The 19,597-nt window shown below is 38.2% G+C and overlaps 1 protein-coding gene across 1 annotated transcript in view; it reads right to left on the bottom strand.

The window, feature by feature from the left end:
* Positions 1-19,597, bottom strand: part of GABBR2 (gamma-aminobutyric acid type B receptor subunit 2) — a 477,500-nt gene that overhangs the window by 362,032 nt on the left and 95,871 nt on the right. Inside the window, exon 2 of the mRNA XM_064506758.1 lies at positions 3,615-3,752. Within this exon, the coding sequence (XP_064362828.1) occupies positions 3,615-3,752 (138 nt within the window). The remainder of the gene's footprint in view (positions 1-3,614; positions 3,753-19,597) is intronic.

Here is a 19,597-nt window from a genome sequence, read left to right as displayed (position 1 = left end):
TGACGGATATCCTGAAATAAAAGAGTAAGACTGAATTTTGAAGGATCTCCTCTGTTCTGCACTACCTGGATACTGGCAGAAACACTTTAGCTAACAAAGTAAAAACATACAGCTGGTCATTTTCAGTATACTACAGATACTCTTACTGATTCTTCTTCCTTCTGTTTAATGGCCTCAAATACACATTGAAAGGGATTCAGGATAAAATGAATTCTAGAGAATCTGATATTGAAGCATTCCCCCTAGAGCAAAGCAACAGCCCGATATTACACCATCAAGCCTTTATGACCCATTGTAAGACAGATCATTAATGCTTTACAACCAAAATATCAAAGGGTCAAATGGATTCCACAGCACAAACTGGAGATCAAAGCTACACATGCAATCTCTAGCCCATGCTCAGATTATCACTCAACAAAGTAATGACTACTGGCACACAGAGATTATTCACTCCAAGAAAAGCAATGTGTGTCTGAGACTTTCCTATGAAGAATATGAATTCAGAAAACAGCTTGCAGGTTGTATCACCTACCATACCTCAGTCATTTAAGGATGACATAGAGTTAGCTGTCTAAACCAACTTGCTTTTTTCACAGATACAAAAGACTCCATTAAAAAATCATCAATTTTGTTACACTAAGGGATAATTAAATCAGCTAACACTTGAAGGCAGTGTTAGCGTTCTTACCCTATTTCACATCATAAGTATATCAAAATTTGTCAAATAAGATGGGGGAGAAGGAATATCTTCTGTTTAGATATGGTTTATAAGAAATGAAAATAAGACAGAACAAGTAACCTTCTGACTGAGACTCTCTCTTTAAGTTCTTATAGTCTTCCCTATTTCACATTGTCACAAGCCATCTGTGAACTCATTTAAGCAGTGAAGCAAAAGCCAAAAAGACATTGTCTTTAGGAACAGCGTACAGGAAGGAGAGTAGAAACTAAAGCTGTCTTGCAAAAATTCATCTCCTTTTGTGTCCTCTCATCACGATTTTAACCGTGTCTGAGTAGCAAATGCTACATAATATTTTCCAGGACATTCATACGCTTTACATTTTATTTTGCTGCTTGTTTTTTGAAGGCTTTTTGTGAAGAGAACAGGGAAGAAGAATAAAAGAGAAAATCCTCCAAACATGGGAAATGTAGTGACCTGGAAAGTTAGAATTTGGGGCTGAAAGGTTTGAGAAAAGTTTCCCAGGCAGACAGCCATATACCATATTTACTAAGCAAAGTAACTTTTCAGTTATTATACTTTCTTATCCTTCTTCCTTCCCTATTCCTCCCAGTACTCTCAGTATCATCCTGCATTTCTCCTGAATGGAAGACTGCCTTCTTTTTGGTCAATCACATGACACCTGTGTAAATCAAATCAAACTGATTGTTCCTGCTAGGGTTAAGAGCTCTACTTTTGTAACTGCCTGCACAGGGAAAGAACAATGGAGTCAGAAATCCAAATGCAAATCCGCTATCTAATAGCACATGTTAGTTTTGACTATATTTACTGTTTTCCTCCCTCAGTCTGTTTCTTGATTTCAACATGAAATGTTCATCAGGATTACAAGTTCACATAACTCTTTATTTGTATGAGTTTCGTATGATTCCTTGAGGTGAATTTTCAAGTTTTGAGAGAGGACAGTCTTGCTTTTTATCAGGCTGAATATTATTCTCTGCTTTCAAGTACTGCAGATTTCTGTCTGTTCTTTCTATTCAAGTTATGTTTTTAATCATGATGACTATGGATCCTTAGGAGGGGAAAGATTTGTATTTCATTTCCCCACTGTCTTATACATGCTATTTCTGCTGATTTGCAGATACATATATTTCTGTCACTGTATTTTACAAGCTTTATCTAGGTTGTTTCCATTGCTGCCATACCATCCACTAAGCCTCATCCACTAAGCCTCAAACACTCCCCGGCCATGCTCTCATTTGCATTCTTTCATCATTTAGTCAATCAATATATAAAATCCTGACATGGAGTGGTTTATGCCATCTGAGGATTTATCTAGCGCCTGCAGGATACTAAGCCCAAGCAGCAGAGAATCCCTTGATGTATTGATATCATTAATAATGTTTAAGACTTAGTCACAGCTGTGGTTGTTAAATACAAAGAAATAAATGCTGTCTGGTAGCAATATTTCATATCATTAAACTACCACATATATTGACAAATACAGCCATTTAAAAGCAAATAGAAGCTTCTAATTTCTTTTCCTTCTTGACTAAGTAACTGCATTAAAAAATTGGTTTTCAGACCTCAGCAGGCAGAACTTGACTGCAAATGAAAAGAATTTAGCACAATGAAATCCAGGTCCTTAAAACATCCTGCATAATCTGGAAGTTCCATGTGACAAGTTCCAAAATAGCAGAGCTTCAGTAACATATTTCATCCTAGGCCATGGATTAGGCCATTTTATGAGATTGTTGCATGATAGTTTCAAGCTTTCTGTTGCTTTCCCTGCTCTCTCCAGAGATACATCATTATTAGTAGGACTGATGTTTTTTCACATCAGAAAAGATCCTAAAGCATAAAGAAAGGATCTGATATGACAAGCATTGCAAACACAGTTAACAAGCTATTTTAATTATCCTCCTAAGAATTTCCCATTTGCACTCTGATCATCATCTTTTTCACAAGCTTAATTACGTCTCATTTGCTCATTCTGTGCTAATCACAGTGAGTATCCCAGGTGGAAAAGAGGGGTCTGTATTGTACCTGAAACCTCAGGTAATTGCTGTATTATATTAATTTATTATTTTGCCAAACCATTTTTTTAAATAAAACAAGAGAAGATGAGCTTATCTTTAGACCAAATTAAACAAAAGCTGAACTTTAGAGTTTGCTGACAGTATGAATATTGATTAGGAAGCCAGGGCTTTTCCACAGCTGAACAGCAATATTGGCTGGCTACCTTGCATGGACATCCATCAATCTAAACATCATCACTGGCCCAATGATGGAAGAAATGAAGAAAATCATACTGCTATCATCTGCATGGCCATTTTAAAGATTAATATTAATAAATTCTGATTCCTCTGTGGAGGAAATCTTTCCACAGTCTTGATCTTTGAGAAAGTCAGAAAAAAGAGCAGCTGGGATTAAATGTGCTGTGTGAGTCAAATACTGAGATACCTATCCAGTTACAATTCAAAATTTAGGCACTTCTAACACTTTGAAAGTCAGTAGGAATTATTGCATAGTGATTGAGTAGAGAGTTAGTAAAGACCTCAGTGTATTACAATTTAAGGCCTGATGCATTGTTTCTTCTAAGTTTGGGTAAGGCCTAGATTGTCTCATATAGCATGATCAATCTTTATTTACTTTAGGTTGCTTTTTGAGATACATCAATAAATTGTATTTAATTAACCTACTGAGACACATGACCACTGCCCCATACTCACAAGAATCTTTAGCGCAATGCCAAGCCTTAGAATCTAATACCAGAAAGAAATGGCTGTCAGTCTTTACACATAACTTCACTGACCTTCAAAACTGTGATATATTAATTATACAAAATGTTAAGCTGGAAAAGCATCAAATGCTAAGTTTAAAAAAAGATACAGAATTACAATGTATTCAGCATCTGAATATATGCTATTTGATGGCTTACCTGAACCAAATTCCATCCTTTTAGAGATTCAGCAATGATAGAAGTAACTGTTGCACATACGCCACCAAAAACCATCAGATGGTTAGGTCCATATTTTATTGCATCATAGAAGGCTTTGAGTCCTTTTGCATTGTCACACTGGAAAAAAAAATAGTGGCAATATTCACCATTTCAAATAACATAATTAATTAAGAAATAAACTATTAGGGGGAAATTTCAGGGGGTTGAAGGGATATATATTATACAACATATAATATATAACATCTGATGGCCCAAATATGAAAAACTTGAGCACTGTTCTGGACCGCTAATGCATTATATGTAAAATAATGGAAATATCCCTCCTTACATCTTTCAAAATCCTTCCTGTCTTCCAAGCCAAAGCTCTGACACCTGAATTTTGAAATCACCATTTGACAAGAATAAAAAATCAGCAACTGAAACTTTTTCTACATTCAGAGCTATTGTTTCCCAAAGCAAAATTTGGAACTTAATACTAGATGCTAGAAGGACTTCCGTAGTTGGAGGACAGTTTGGCACTATTCATGATCTCTTTTTGTAAAGAAGACTCTATTCATAATGAAGACTCCTACGTAACCTTTCCTTGAGGTCAAACTTCAGCATTCTGTACCAAAAAAACTATAGTAGAGAGCCTGCCATTTAGAAAGACAACACAAAGTTTTCAAATATATAAAAATGTTCCTTTAAAGTGCTATGAATTAATTTATATGATCTCACAGCTGACCCTGTTTTGAGCGGGAGGCTGGACCTTCTCAGGTCCCTTCTAACCTGACTTACTCTGTGATTCTCTAGCAATTAGTTTGATCACTTTTTCAAGTGTAAAGAACTTTACTGTAAATCTGAGACTGGGCTTTAAAACTGAAAAACAAAGAGGATCCTAGTCAATATTGCAAAAGATACGAATATCGGTCCTGGATTAGAGTAGTATCAATCTTTCATAATATCTTATGTAGCCCTGGCTTCATTCCAGCAGAGCATTATTAAAAGTGTCCCTAAAGTTCAGAATTTAATCCCAAAACATACTGGCAGTCAGGGTTCCCAACAGGCTACACAGTAGATGCCACTGTCCTGGTAGCAGTAGAGTCTTTATCACTCCATCTTTTTAAGTATAATTCTCTGCCTTCTTTTCCCTCCTCTAGAAAATCTCCTTTAAATATAATCTTTATAAAAGCTATGGTACACCAGCCTCCAATATTTCATTATAGTCATTCAATAAACCGGTTCATTTACTATCAGCATCCAAGTAGTAATTGCATTGCATTCTGTTGAAAGAATAAAGATTTTTAACTAAGAAGTTTGCAAGCTTACATTAATCTTCTTACTGAATTAATATTCTAAAAGAAAAATTATTCTATTTGCATTCTATTTGCAAGAATGGAATTACTGTTCTTACTTACTCAAAAGGATACAGTTTTGCACTGCATAGATTTCTTTTTAATTGTATAATGTAGTACAACATTTTCCCCCATATTATGCCACAAAAAAAACACCAAGTGTGGCATAGACTCGCTTGTCAGTTTGATGGATTGGTGGAAAACTCACATAGTGAAAGAATTAAAATTGTGATTACTGGAACAAGCAAGGTCCTCCACCCTTCCCCACCTCCCTAGTTAAATATCAGTTTATGCTTATTCAAGTGCAACTTGAATGCTCTACTACTTGCTTAGTTCTATAAGCAACCAAGGAACAAAGGACACTAAAGCTTGGCAGAATATATTTGAACTTACCTGACATTTAGCCAAATCATTTCCCTCATGCACCTCACCACTTCAAGCTGCAGCAACAGAGATTATTCTATTCGTTTTCATGTCAGCTCAAAGCCACAGCATATAATTAATATTTTTTACAATTACGGAATGTGTTTTCAAGGTTTCACTGAGTAACAGTTTAGGAAGAGTACAGATCACATATGGAAGGACAAGGATGCTGATAGTAAAACAACAGTCGGAAGCTGCAGCCCATGAAGTGGTACACATATAACAAGGTACAGAGAAATAAATCGGTAGCGTACCTATGGTACACTATCTGAAATAAAATTCATACTAAAATTCACCATTATATCACAAAACACTGATGGATTTTTAACTAATATTTGCCTGCATATTGTTTCTTTAGACCCTGACCTTGCTGCAGTCAAGTAAATCAAACTTTATGCAGTTGTAAGGATCCAAGCAGGCAAATTCCCTAAGAAGTTCAGGATTGCTGATGATAAGCTTTTCTTTGTTATTCATTTGATGTTTTCATGTTTATAAAAATATTTGCACAGAAACATTGAACCCCTCACAATTCAATTTTCAATCACACAATGATTCTCTTTGGAAGGCATGCTGAACACTTCTTTCATCCTCCCTAAAGTCAAAAGCTTTTAGTGCTGAAATATATTACTGATCAATCCAAAGTATGTACTTATGCAGTTCTACTGAGTGTGATTCAGCCATAATCCTACCATGCTCTCATCATTGTCCTTTCTTCCTGACTGGTGTCAGACTCTGTCTTTTAGCCCACCACAAATAACCAGAGGAGTCAGTCTGCTATCTGAGCAAACTGCCAAATTAGTCCAAAGTATGTCCCAGAGATGAACAAAAAGAACTTAAAACTGTGGCCACAAATGGAAGGAACCAAAGGGAAAAAAAGAGAAAGATAGGACAAAGCAGAGTTTCACATTTGTTTAATGTCACATTTCACAACATACAATGCATATAACATTCTTCCCTGCAAGCAACAGAACAGTCTGTCACAAGCTTTAAAAAATAAATGTTCGGATAAAAATAATACCTCTATCTAGCTAGACAGACAAGCCATTACAAAAGGTTTTTCCCTGCCTCTAGTCCAAGGAACGAGTTCCCCAACCCCTTTTAAAAACATGCCCTTTTAGGGATCGCAGAAGGCTACTATTGCTACTCATGATCCTCTTTTATGAAACCCTAATGGTAGCCCTAACAAGTACAGACACCAGAGAAATGCCCACTATATAACCAAATGAGTTCTTGAATCATGGTAGCCAAGTGACTATAGCTAGCTTCACGAGCAAAGATATGCAGCAATCTGATTACAATATCACAAAAGCTTGCATCACAGGCAAAGTCCACATTCAAAAGCAGAGGCTGCAGAGTCCTGGCCATATGCAGCTGACAAGAAGCTGACTGGCTTATCATTTGGAGCATGACTAACAGCAATGAACGGGAAAGAATCTCTCCTAAAATGTCAGGCACTTCAATGATAAAAAAAATCACCCGAAGGAGCCAACACTGCTTTTGCTGGATAGGTTTGCTCTTTCACCTAAATTGTCATCAAAACTGCTATTTTGCTAAGCTGAACCACAGCCTGGTCACTTTTGACTTACATATAAGAACAGACAGATACGCTGCGCTGCTGGTCTGGACTGTCTGTTGAAACACTGAGGATGGGCATAATGCATTTGGTTGGAGGAATCTAGTACCATAACTATAACTTCAAATATTTGTGATTCGGTATGTGCTACAGTTTTCTTAAGAAGAAAACACACTAACTGCTGTGTCTAGTCTCAGTCAAAAGCCAGTAATAAACCATGTAACAAAATGAAATAATTATATGAAATGTATCTCTGTACATACTGACTTCATGAAGATTATATGGACAATTTTTACACTGAGAAAGATCAGCAAATCACCAAACAATGGCCTGTAAAGAGTCCTGCCTCTTACTAAAGCAAAGACTTACTAACATCAGAGATAGAGCCTGGCAAAGGTATAGTTCCCATTTCCAAGGGAAATAAGAACCAATTATTTGATTAAGAAAAATAGCCTGATGAACTTCTGCATAAAAGAGGAATAGAATGAGTTTGGGGGTTGAAGACAACCTTCCTGAAACCTCCTTAAAGGATAGACTGGCAGATAAGAACTATCACCGTTCACCAAGAAAGGAATGGGCGTGAACAGGGAGGAAGTACAGCCTGAAGCATAACAGATGCACAAGGACTAGGAACCTCTCTCAAAAGAACAGCAAAGGAGCTGGATAAAAAAAGAGAGACCGTCACCACCACACCCAGTGTTTAGCAGGTTGTCCTCTATTTCAGCTGCACAGGGCATCACTGAGGTCAGGAGAAGCAGAACTGACTTCTGCTGGTTGTTAATTATAGGAGTGCTGTCTGGCAGACAGTGAGATATTAGAGTGTATATGCAAACCCTCAGGGCCACAAAAAGTGTGACAAAGCAAAATCCCCAATTCAGAGAAAGGAAATTTATACTTGTCTGGTGTGTGAAGTTTTGCTGACACCTATACCATCGACAGGTTTGAGTAATTATAGGAGTAGCAGATAAACAGGTACTTGTAAATTACCTGATCTAATTAGATTTGCAGTTTTACAAATAGCAATGAGAACTGTTGTGAATAGATGCACCAGTCAGCAGCATGATTATATTTAGACTTCTAGCTGATAGATAGCTATGCCCAGCTGTTTCTCAGTTAGCTGTATTCCAGCACAACTCTACTTGTCTGAGTAAAAGTAAACCTGAGAAAACATTTTTACGTCTATTGAGCTACTGACTTCTGAGGTTAGAGATCCTTTGTGATGAGAGTGAGGAACCAACAGCTGTCATCAGCATATGGAAATAACAAACTTTTTAACCTCTCAGCAGAACTCTGTACTGAATGTCACTGGAAAGAGAAGTTCACACCTACCTGATGAGAGCTTCTTAAACAAAGAGAACAATGTTACAAAGCATTATTCCTATCTACCTCTGAACATCTTGCTCAAGAACTAACTCCATACTACACTATCAGTGTGAAAAGAACTAAGAGATGAGGAGTACCTAACGAAATGTATGATCTTCCTTCACTTCTGTAAAGTGAATGACAATTCAGTTGAGAACCTATGAACAACTTTTCTGAGCTTCACCAAAGGTCCATCAGATTAACATCCTGTGCCTGGGCTTTTGGGCAGGCCATGCTTCCCCAGAGAGAGAAGTTTTCAGATGTCTGCAGCTTAGGGACTTTCTGAGCCAGATTTTCTATGTTTGCATTTAATAGCCCTTGCTGAATTTTCCTTTCATGAGTTTGTCCAGCTGCTTTTGAAACCACCACTTTGACATCCACAGCATTCTGTGGCAATGTCATTATCCACTGAATGAAAAAGCACCTCCTTTCCTTTGTTCTAAACTTCTTCACACAGTGCTATTAGCTGTGAAAAGTCTTGCCATGGGATTTTCTGAATGCTAAAAGTTCACAAGTATGTGAAAAGAAACTGACCCAATTCATAGATCAAAAAACAATCAGGAAGTTCATAATACACTGACAGTGATTTTCTCAGGAAACTCCTGAATCACAAATCATTAGTGGCTAGAAAGTTCTGGAGAAGTAGAATTAAAGGTTTTGCCCTATCCTTATGTGGTTTGCAAATTATCTGTTCCAGGACAATGCTGAGAACTTGTACTACTTCTTCGTCTGACCCACTATAGCCATTCCTGTGTTGTCTATTTGAGGGATTAAACAAACAAACAAAATTTCTACCAACAACAACAACAACAACAACTTGCGTACGTCAACACTGAAATGAATTCACCCCAAACTGTGGGGGTCTTCCATATATGCCAATGTATAGTGTAAGGCTTTCCTATCTTCTTTTAATTTTAAGTACTAGCAATCCAATTTCATTTTGGTTTAGAAAGAATGGATAAAGAATCAAGGGACTTCATCTATTCAAAGAAATACTTCCCAGTAACTTAACTCCCTCATCTTCACACTTTCTTATCAGCCGCCCTTTGAGAATTTACCTAGCAACTTCTTTATCTAATCCTGCCTGCTGTACAGGCTATAGTTGACAGAATGCTACTGCTAAGGTACTGGTGTAACATCCCACTTAACAATTTATATTCTGCCTCTGATACCACCTACCTCTTTGTAAGTCACTGGCTCTGCAGTGACTGTGACCACTAGCTCTTCTGTCCCCAAATTGCCTAAGCGACTGTCTAAACACCTTGTGAAGGCTCAACTTCATGTTCAATGTCATTTCTTTTTTCTTGATTCACTACCATTTGGGACCTGAGTCTTCACACATTATTTGGGAACTGAGTCCACTCAGCAAGATAAACAAAAATTTCCTATCTCTCCTTATAAGAGGAGTATACCTACTTTCTACAGTTATATCCACTTAACCTTTTTTTCGTTTATCATGACTTCTATTTTCTGTCTCTTTACTAGTTCCTCTAGTTCTGGTACCCATGGAGTTAGGCCAGAAATCCTCTGAATTCAGAAAATTTCAGTATGTGTATCACTCCTCTTCAACCTCATTTTCAGTCTAGTAGGACCATTTCATGATCTTAAGGCAGCATGCTAAGGCTCATCAGCAGTACGGGGTAGTGACTTCCTGCCAGGTGTCCATAATATTTTGGTTAAAGCAGACTCTGAATTTATCTAATGCTTTTCTCAGACAGGATTCTTGATCTTAAGCTTACCTTTAACTGACTGCAATAATGCCTTTTCTTTGCAGGGTGACAGTTTCTTCTTCAGTGGATCAACCAGAGTTAGTGAACACAAACGTTTTATTGTACCCAGGGAACTCAGTTTCAACTTTCATTTTGTTTCTCCTCTTGTCGGACATGCCATTATGTCTGGAGTAATGTTATGTTCCCACTGTATCTAGCTGTACCACTGATCTCATGCACAGGTTGTTCTGGGGCTATATGATCATGAAATTCATAACTCAGGCAACATTGAGCAGGTCTTCTGTAAGCCAGCAAACATAAATTCAAAACATTAACATCTCATTCTGAATAGCATTTGGGCCAAGGCCTTAGAGAGATCTGATTGTACATTATGTGCAATTGATCAGATCCCTCAGTATAATATATTGAGTCCTCCTGCATTATTCTGCAGCTAGACCTGTCATCTAAGTAGAATCTGAATTAGTGTTGATTCAAAGATTCTAGGACCAGAAGGGGCTTCTATAACATTTGCACTATATTTGACCATCTGCAACATACAGCCCATTGTATTTAACTCATTCGCTTGTGCATCAATCCCATAATATTGCACAAGATACTTTTATAGATGCTCTGTAATTAGCAACATTGATTAAAATGGATGAAAGTTCACACATAATGCTGTCTCTTCTTAGGAATTTTTTTCAAGCATCCTTAAAGCTGTATGTGACTATTTGCATTCTTAGTTTTATAGCAGAAATATTTAGCAAAAATTTTACATCTTGTTTTTAATAAAAAGCAAAACTAAGTCTTTGTGGAGTGTTGTTTTCTCTGACATCCTGGTACTCAAACACTTATCAGATATTTTGGTATATTTCAGTATGAAAAGGAAGAACAGTGCCTTACTCACTTCTGTTTCTTCCTATGTAATCTGTACTGCTGCATTTTTGTTATGCTTTTTGGAAATAAATGGCATTATGGAAATTCATATAAGTTTGGAAAAATGGTGTAGAAAAAATAATATATTCAAAGATATTTGAAAAACAAAGAACACATCCTGTTGTTGAGAATAAGCAGGCTCAAACTCCTCCAGCTTTTCGAATTTTTACCATAGTTCAATATTACAGTGTTTCCTAACAAAACAGAGAATTAATTTTAATTATTCAGCAAGATGAGGAAAATATTTATTTTCCTCAGTAGTGTTTTGATATTTAAGTAATCTCAGAAGGTGCTAATTGTTTCAGACACTTGAGCCTCAAGATCATTATCACTTAAATTTATTGATGTAAACTACTTACTATTTTGTTGCCTCTCATTTTGAGAGAAAGACGTGTACTGTAGTCGATTTACAAGGTTATTTGCTAGTTGCAGCTCAAGTACAAATTGAAGTGCTAACAGAGAATTTTGGCAGGCTCAACATGTAGTCACTGATGTCAGTTCTTCAATTTGATGTCTCCATGTTTCTTTTTCTTCCCTTCACTCATTACTGTTTAATATTACACTTCCATAAATAACCTGTCTTTTCACAGATCATAGCAGATCTAGTCACCCTCTATCTGAATATTTAGGTTAGATTTCCTTTCATTTCATTATTGGTGCCATTTTACAATATAAGGAGAGTCACAAAAATGAAAAGATGTGTGTGATCACATTTAAACATGATAAACATGCTTTTCTTTTCTAGATCTAGAGGATGAGCACTGCAGAAGGTTTGACTTTAAGCACAAATAATCAAAATCATTTCTTAATACTGCAGTACTTCATTCTACTTTTAGTTAAATTGATTTTGTGAAACAACCTTCAAAAAGTGTAGTTTAAGTAATGCTCACTTTTTATGATGCTTACTATTGACAGGGTAACATTTGTTCCTTTCTCCAGAAGATAGTGTGACAATCAATCTTTGAGCATTGTAAGTGCTGCCTGAATGTCACTAAATTCAATAAGATATTGATTAGAGGTTAAATGCACGTCCTCAATCATGCCTCGATGACTTTAGACACAGACACTATACATTACGCGCTTTGATTCATTCAAGTTATCCACATGTACCTTTTAAAAGCATTAGTGTTATCTGCTAGTTTTTAATAAGAGGATTATTTTTCCCAGGTCACTTTGTGAGAAAGAAAGAATATCTAACACAGGTAAGGATCACCATCTCTGAACTGTTGACTACCACATTTTTAGTACACTGAAAATTGAAGTTTAACTTAACCGCAGTTATGCTCTTTGCAACAAATAAAAGGAGTGACTGAAATAAGAAGAGATTATAGAAGGAGAGAGTCTGAATTTATAGACAACAATCAAGAATCCCTTGTCAGTGGAAGAAAATGGAAGTGAGTTAGTGAAACAAAACATTTGAAGTAACAGCAATATACATCATAGTATGCCTGGCACCCCACTTCTGATTTATAAGCTGCAATTGAAAGTGAGATGGGAGTGCAACGATATTTTGAAAAATCACTTGGCCATCAGCAATCAGCAATAATCAGTTGTGGGAGACGTTTGAATATGAAGTCTTTCTTTCCCATGACCTGCTTGCTCCTGAAAAAGATTCCAGTTTGTAAGAGTAAAAGGGAAATATATTTCTTATTAATTTTTTGAGAAGGAATTAAATTAAGACATTATTTTGAGTGTGAAAAGATTGGAAAAAAAGAGCTCTTCAACAGCTTCCTGATTAAGAGTCTCATACTGAAATAGACTGTTTCCTATATGTGCTCCAGTTATCAGGCAATAGGGTTGTTCTTCTGTTTACACAACTGTGAAAGTTTCACTTTAAATAAACTTAGGGAGGACAAGAGGCAGGAGAATATGCCTAGTGGACTTTCAAAGCCTTCAGAATTGTTCTTGTAACTTCCAATAGTCTCTTACCTAGAAGACATAAGATCTCCTAAGCTATCACAAGGATGTCCATGGCATTCTTGAGATACATTTAAGTCCCAGGAAGTGGCCAGAAAGCATATGATATTTTTGAAAAATAAGATTAAATTCCTTCCCTTTAGAGTAAAATCTTGGTTGTGAATAGTGCTATGTGGTACAAATGAGTTATTACCTAGCATGGCTTTTTCTGAAGCAATATTATATGAAATTCAATCTTTTTTCATCAAGAATTTTGGAAACACAGACACAGGGCAGAACAAAAATACAACTGACAAAGGGAGAGACAAAAAAACAGCTTAATGAATTAAGAAGAGCAGAAATAAATTTCTTGACTCAAAGGTCAAGAAAATCTAGTGTGATATTCTTCATCACACATGTACGCTTTTTAATTAAAATCTTCCTGTGATGTAAAACAGTTCAACTTTGTCTACAGTGAATGAAACCCTGCTAAACTAATTTATTTAAGAAGTAATAATGTGTGATCATTTGGATAAGCTGCCACTTAAGTTAGCCTGTAAAAGCCAAATGAAATTCATGATATATGTTTTCATTTGGCTTAAACTGCAGCAGAGCATTGGACTACAGTACACTGGTTTATACAAGTCTTAGGTTGGTAATGGGTAGAGTGCATAGTAGCACAAGTAAATGTCATAGATATTTTTACCTTATTATCTAGCAAAAGGGACAGTATGGACAGACTGCAATTTTATTTAAACCACTACACAGAGAGAATGACATTCACTGTCATATTGCATAGGCTCAGTGCTTCATGATTGGTAGATCTAGAAACTCTCAGAGCGCAGGGATCAGGTTAGGTGCCTGCTCCCTTGTCCCAAAGACTAGAGTATCTCCCATTACACCAGGCTGAAAAACAAATTTTGAATGATGACTTGGCTTGCCTTAGTTATGTCTACAATACTGGACTTTGCTAGTAAGTAGAATATGCCTGTAATGCCAAGAGCACTCTAACACTTACTTACCCCAGTGATCATCATGTTTCCTGTGGTGGATGTCTTCAAATAAACTCTGCTACTTATAGGAGAACTATGCTGCCCTAACCACCTACCTTTCTGAGAATATTCTGGATGAGAGGGAATTTTTAATCAAGAGAATGGAAAGGAGGAAGGGATAAAGAAAATCATATCCATGGTCAGGCAAGTAGGCTCTACAGCAAATGGACTTACAGCACCTTAGACAGACTGAACATGCTCCTGGTTCAAACTTGCCAAAACAAATGCTGTGTTAGTCATTGCGGCCCCCCCATGCACACACCACCAGAGTGCAGACTGGAGCAGGAAGGCAGATAGTGATGGAGAGACTGCCAGAGTGAGCTTGCAGAGAGTTACAAACCTGACAAGTGTTGTGGGCTTTCCTGCAACAAGGAGTAGACTCAAAGCTGACCCCACAGAATCACAGAATGGTTAAGGTTGGAAGGGACCTCTGGAAATCATCTACTCCAAAACCCCTTCTCAAGCAGCGTCACCTGCAGCATGTATGTCCCAGGACCTTGTCCAAACAGTTTTCGAATATCTCCAAGGAAGGAGACTCCACAACCTCTCTGGGCAAACCTGTTCCAGTGCTCAGTCACCCTCACAGTAAAGGTTTTCCTTATGTCCAGATGTTGTCCTGTGTTTCAGTTTGTGCCCGTTACCTCTCGTCCTGTCACTGGGCACCACTGAGTAGAGTCTGGCCCCCTCCTCTTGACACCCTCCCTTAAGATACTTATATACATTGATAAAACTCCCCCCTCATTCTTCTTTTCTCCAGCTCTCCAGAGTTCCAGCTCTCTCAGCCTTTCCTCATAGGAGAGATGCTCCAGTCCCGTCGTCATCTTAGTAGCCCTTTGCTGGACTCGCTACAGTAGCTCCACGTCTCCCTTGTACTGGGGAGCCCAGCACTGGACACAGTACTCCAGATGAGGCCTCACCAGGGCTGAGTAGATGGGGAGGATCTCCTCCCTCGACCTGCTGGCAATGCTCCTCCTAATGCAGCCCAGGATGCCATTGGCCACCTTTGCCACAAGGGCACATTGGTGGCTCATGGTCAACTTGGTGTCCACCAGGACTCCCAGATCCTTCTCTGCAGAGCTGCTTTCCAACAAGTCAGCCCCCAATAGAACCTCAGAAGTAATATAAAGAAAAGGACCATCTTAAGTATTCTGAGGGAGCCACAAAGGGTGTGTTCAGCCCTAGAAGCCTAGGAGAGATATCAGAATGGAAACAAGGTAAAAAGGGATCCAAACTTCAGGACTGGACAGGGCTATCACAAGTATGTCTTTTTATTTAATAACTTGACCAGCAGGTCTGAGCCTTCCCTGTTTAAGAAGTCACCTTGTTTTTACATTCTGCAAAATCAGTAAGTGCAGATTAGGAACCACTGCTACTTTTAGCATCTGCTTCAAAAAAAATGGACTGGTGTATCGTTCTGACTCATGATACTATTGCCTTCACACACAGACACTGTATTTCTTTGGCTTTAAAGCAATGCCTCTCTGCTGCAAACTTTAACCTGGTTAATAAAGAGCTATTCCCTTACAAGATCAAGGTGGGCTAGCAGACTACCAAATAAATCCCAAGCAACAGCATAGTATTCAACAGCACGTGACACTATGTGATTTCTACAAGCAGAATGACCAATACTCTTCGCCTTTGGAGCACCTACAGAGAATCTTAATTAAGCTTGCCAAGGGCTGGGTATCGATCACCTTGATGTATCAGCCCTTGCTGAACCCTCATGCTCCAGAAAAAAGGGGACACATGGACCAAAAGTGAAATAAGGCTGGGCTGTATGTAGGTGAAATGCCCACAGAGCACACAGATCAAACTTGCAGTCAGCCTCAGATCAATCTCCTAGCTGTTTATAACCTAATACGTTCAGTGCAAGTCTGGGAACTGCAAAAAATCCATAGCAGGAGCTAAGTTCAGCTAACTTGTCCAATGCAATGTATGTGGTAAGCCTAATTTCATCTCCACAGAAACAGAGTTCTTTGGTTCAAAAGCCATCTTTGTTGTACACCAGCCTATTTCCAAATGCAGATTACTCTCCACGGCCTCAGGCACACAGTAGGTAATCGGTGCCACCCCCTTAAGCTTGGCCTCCTGAAAACACCAGAAAACACATGTTGTTATTGAGGCTTGGAATATAAAACACCCACCAAAAAGGTTATAACATTATCAGTTAAGAGCAAAAGCCCAAGAGCTTAAGAATCTGGATGTGGACATTTGCCTGTTAGTTAAATGTGATATGTTTCTGCCCCACTCACAACAAATTCATTTGCTTTTACAATTATTGCCTGCTTGCCACCCAGGGAGAACTATAAGATTTGTAACCCAAAAAAGAGACTACCCTTGTCTATATGTGTGCTATTCTCCTCTATAATAAAATCCCCAAAACAACTCCCTCAGATATGTTTCATTGAACCAGTAATTCCTGCTGGTTGTGCAACACCAGACTCTACAGAAAATCTCATGAAAATGTATCAAGAAGAAATTCCACACCACCAAATGCTCTGTGATTTGTCTAATTATCTTCACACTGTGGTCTTGTTTGGCACCTCACTGATTGCCACTATTGGTTTGGCACATAATACAAAGCATTGCTACCCTCTAGGCAAAGCTCATCTGCACAAGGAACATTTGTGGCTACCTAACTTGACTTTCTTGAGTTATAAAATTCTACTAAAAATGGCTCGAGCACTAAATTGTCATGGTGGAAAACCCCTCAGTCCAGTTTAGTACGTAGATATGCAAACAGATCAGTCTTTCAGTCTGCCAGCAAGGCATCCCTGCCTTAAACATCTCCATGATTTTGCCAGACTTGCTCATTCCCTACTTGTCAGAAGACAAAGAAAAAATCATCCAAATAATGAGCTACTCAAGGCAGCCCGCTTCCTATTATACTACGTATTTCAGCAGAGCTAAATTACTTTAAGATTGCATAGGCAACTGAGCAGATTTTTTACATCTTTTTGCCAAATAAGTACTGATCATCACCCAGAATCCTAACAGGTTGAAATGGTATCAAACACACAAATAGGATGATTTGAATCATTCTGGCAATCATGGCTGACCCCACATTATCAAGTGGAAAAAAAAGTACTTTTTGAAGTTCTGGATCAATCTTATTACTTACTGTGGCATCAAAAAGGTAAAAGAAAAGGTGATGTTTCCTTTATGGTTTTTTTAGGCAACGAACAGAAGAGGAATGTGCAAGGTGAACAAATGTAAACATTAAATCGACAATGACCCTGTTCAGGGGAACCATTTTTAAAATGAGCCATTGGTTTGAGTATCTTAATAGATTTCAAATGTTTTGCTTAAACATGACACTCAGAGAGCTGCAAGGGAAGATAGGAGGTTACTGTCATTAAGTTAAGTCTTCTGGCACAAAGAAGTGGTGCAGTAAAAGAGACTAAAATATTTTTTTCTGCTGGTTACATTAAACTGCATAAAAATTGACAGCTGTGGAAAATGTTGGTGCAGGAGAGAAAGAAAACATCTATTTCAAAACCAGTAGTGAGAAAGCGTACCAGTACATCCTTACTAGGAATTCAAGCAGCAAGTTTTGAGGAAATATGCAGGTAAACACACTGAAGTTCTGTAAAACAGAAGGCACAGTTGTTTCAAGGAAAAATATTTCTGCTTAGATGGTGGTCAGAAAACATGACCTAGCTATTGCTACCATTCCACAAATGAATGAGATAAGTTTACATGAGTGGTTCCCACTACCAGCAAAGTAAGTATGACTAATTTCAGCTGATATTGATAGTTTTTTGAGTCAGGTGACTTCACACTGAAGCAGATGAGTGTGTGTGCGTGTCCATGCATGCGTGCCAGGGAGGAAGAGGAGAAGGACAACAGCACTGCTGCTTATCACAGGTCTTTCTGCAGCAGTAATCAAACTGCTATGCTTTGAGGGGGAGCTGCAATACAGTAGTCAAAAGGAGATGCTCTTTTTAATACCCCATATCTCAGCTTCAATAAGATGACAATTTTCCAGAAGACTTCTATACATGCAATGTCAAAAAAAAAAAAAAAAAAAAAACCCAAACCAAAAAAACCCATCCCAGCACATAGGCTCAAGAGCATCAGAATGCCTTAACCACAGATCTGTCAAGTACATGAAGCTGAAGCACATGACTCACTTGCTAAGCGAAGAAGCAAGTGTTGCTAAATACCATCTCAGGTGCCAGTTTATGGGACCATGAGACAGCCACTTCCTCGGTCACACTGGGGATTGTATTCCCTAGGAACAGTAAAACAAGCAGGCATAGATTCTCCCACTGCCCTGTACTTCACATTGGTGGGTGCCAACCGAAGGGAAAGTGAGTGAATACAGGCTTCTAGTCCTAAGGTGCCTGAATTAGGAAAAAAAAAGTGTCATATGTCACCCCTAACCACACAAGCTTGTTCACTTCTTTAAGCTCAGCTTACCAGATTTTTTCAACAGATATCAGTTAGAAGTAGATATGACAAAACAACTACACCTCCAGATTTCCTAACTTCTCCTGCTTTGAATTCACTATAATAACAAAAATCTGTCGCGGCAAGCAAATACAAAAATTTGTCCGCTGCTTTCTTCATGGTATTATAGTCATTTCTGTGTATTTACTTTAATTCATAGAGAGTTTCCAATTTGTATTCTGTCATAAACATTAGAAACAGATGAGAAGATAGTTAATAAAGTCATCATATCACAACAGAAAATTCTTGGATTTAGAAAATTATACTACAATAGTAATCTGCAGTATTATACTCCTCAGAGAAATTATTTCTCAAATTTGTGTTTTTATGTTCAATCAACATACAAAAGGCATTTCAGTACTTAAAATTTGATATGTAAACTGCTAATAACTAATTTTTGAGTGCTGTGTACTTCTGCTTTATACCACAACATATGAAAAGCAGAGTCTAGCTCACAGCTAATAACGTACTACTTTTTCTTTGATTGTCTCCTTACCATTTAAAAGAGACTTTTAAGAGTCTTATTTTGGCAGTTCCTTGAACTTGTCTGTGCATCAACTCCACCAGGTGTGATATGAGCAACTTTATACTAGTCATGCCCTTATTCCTCACCAAATAGAAATAATTTGCATTCTAATACAATTCCATGTTTATTACTTCACAGAATCACAGAATGGTTGGTGTCAGAAGGAACCTCTGGAGATCATCTAGCCCAACCCCGCCCCCTGCTCAAGTAGTGTCATCTACAGCATGTAGGTCCCAGGACCTTGTCCAGACAGCTTTTGAATATCTCCAAGGAAAGAGACTCCACAACCTCTCTGGGCAAACCTGTTCCAGTGCTCAGTCACCCTCACAGTAAAGAAGTTTTTCCTTATGTCCAAATGGAATTTCCTGTTCCAGTTTGTGCCTGTTGCTTCTCATCCTATCACAGGGCACCACTGAGAAGAGTCAGACCCCATCCTCTTGACACCCTCCCTTCCCTCACCACTTCTACACATTGATAAAATTCCCCCTCATTCTTCTCTTCTCCAGGCTGAACAGTTCTAGCTCTTGCAGCCTTTCCTCATAGGAGAGATGCTCCAGTCCCGTCGTCATCTTAGTAGCCCTTTGCTGGACTCAGTCCAGTAGCTCCATGTCTCTCTTGTACTGGGGAGCCTAGCACTGGACACAGTACTCCAGATGAGGCCTCACCAGGGCTGAGTAGATGGGGAGGCTCGTCCTAATG

The sequence above is a fragment of the Dromaius novaehollandiae genome, chromosome 2 (assembly GCF_036370855.1).
Source record: "Dromaius novaehollandiae isolate bDroNov1 chromosome 2, bDroNov1.hap1, whole genome shotgun sequence".
Lineage (NCBI taxonomy): Eukaryota > Metazoa > Chordata > Aves > Casuariiformes > Dromaiidae > Dromaius > Dromaius novaehollandiae.
The sequence above is the reverse complement of the archived record's forward strand: the minus strand, read 5'-3'. Positions and strand labels throughout refer to the sequence as shown.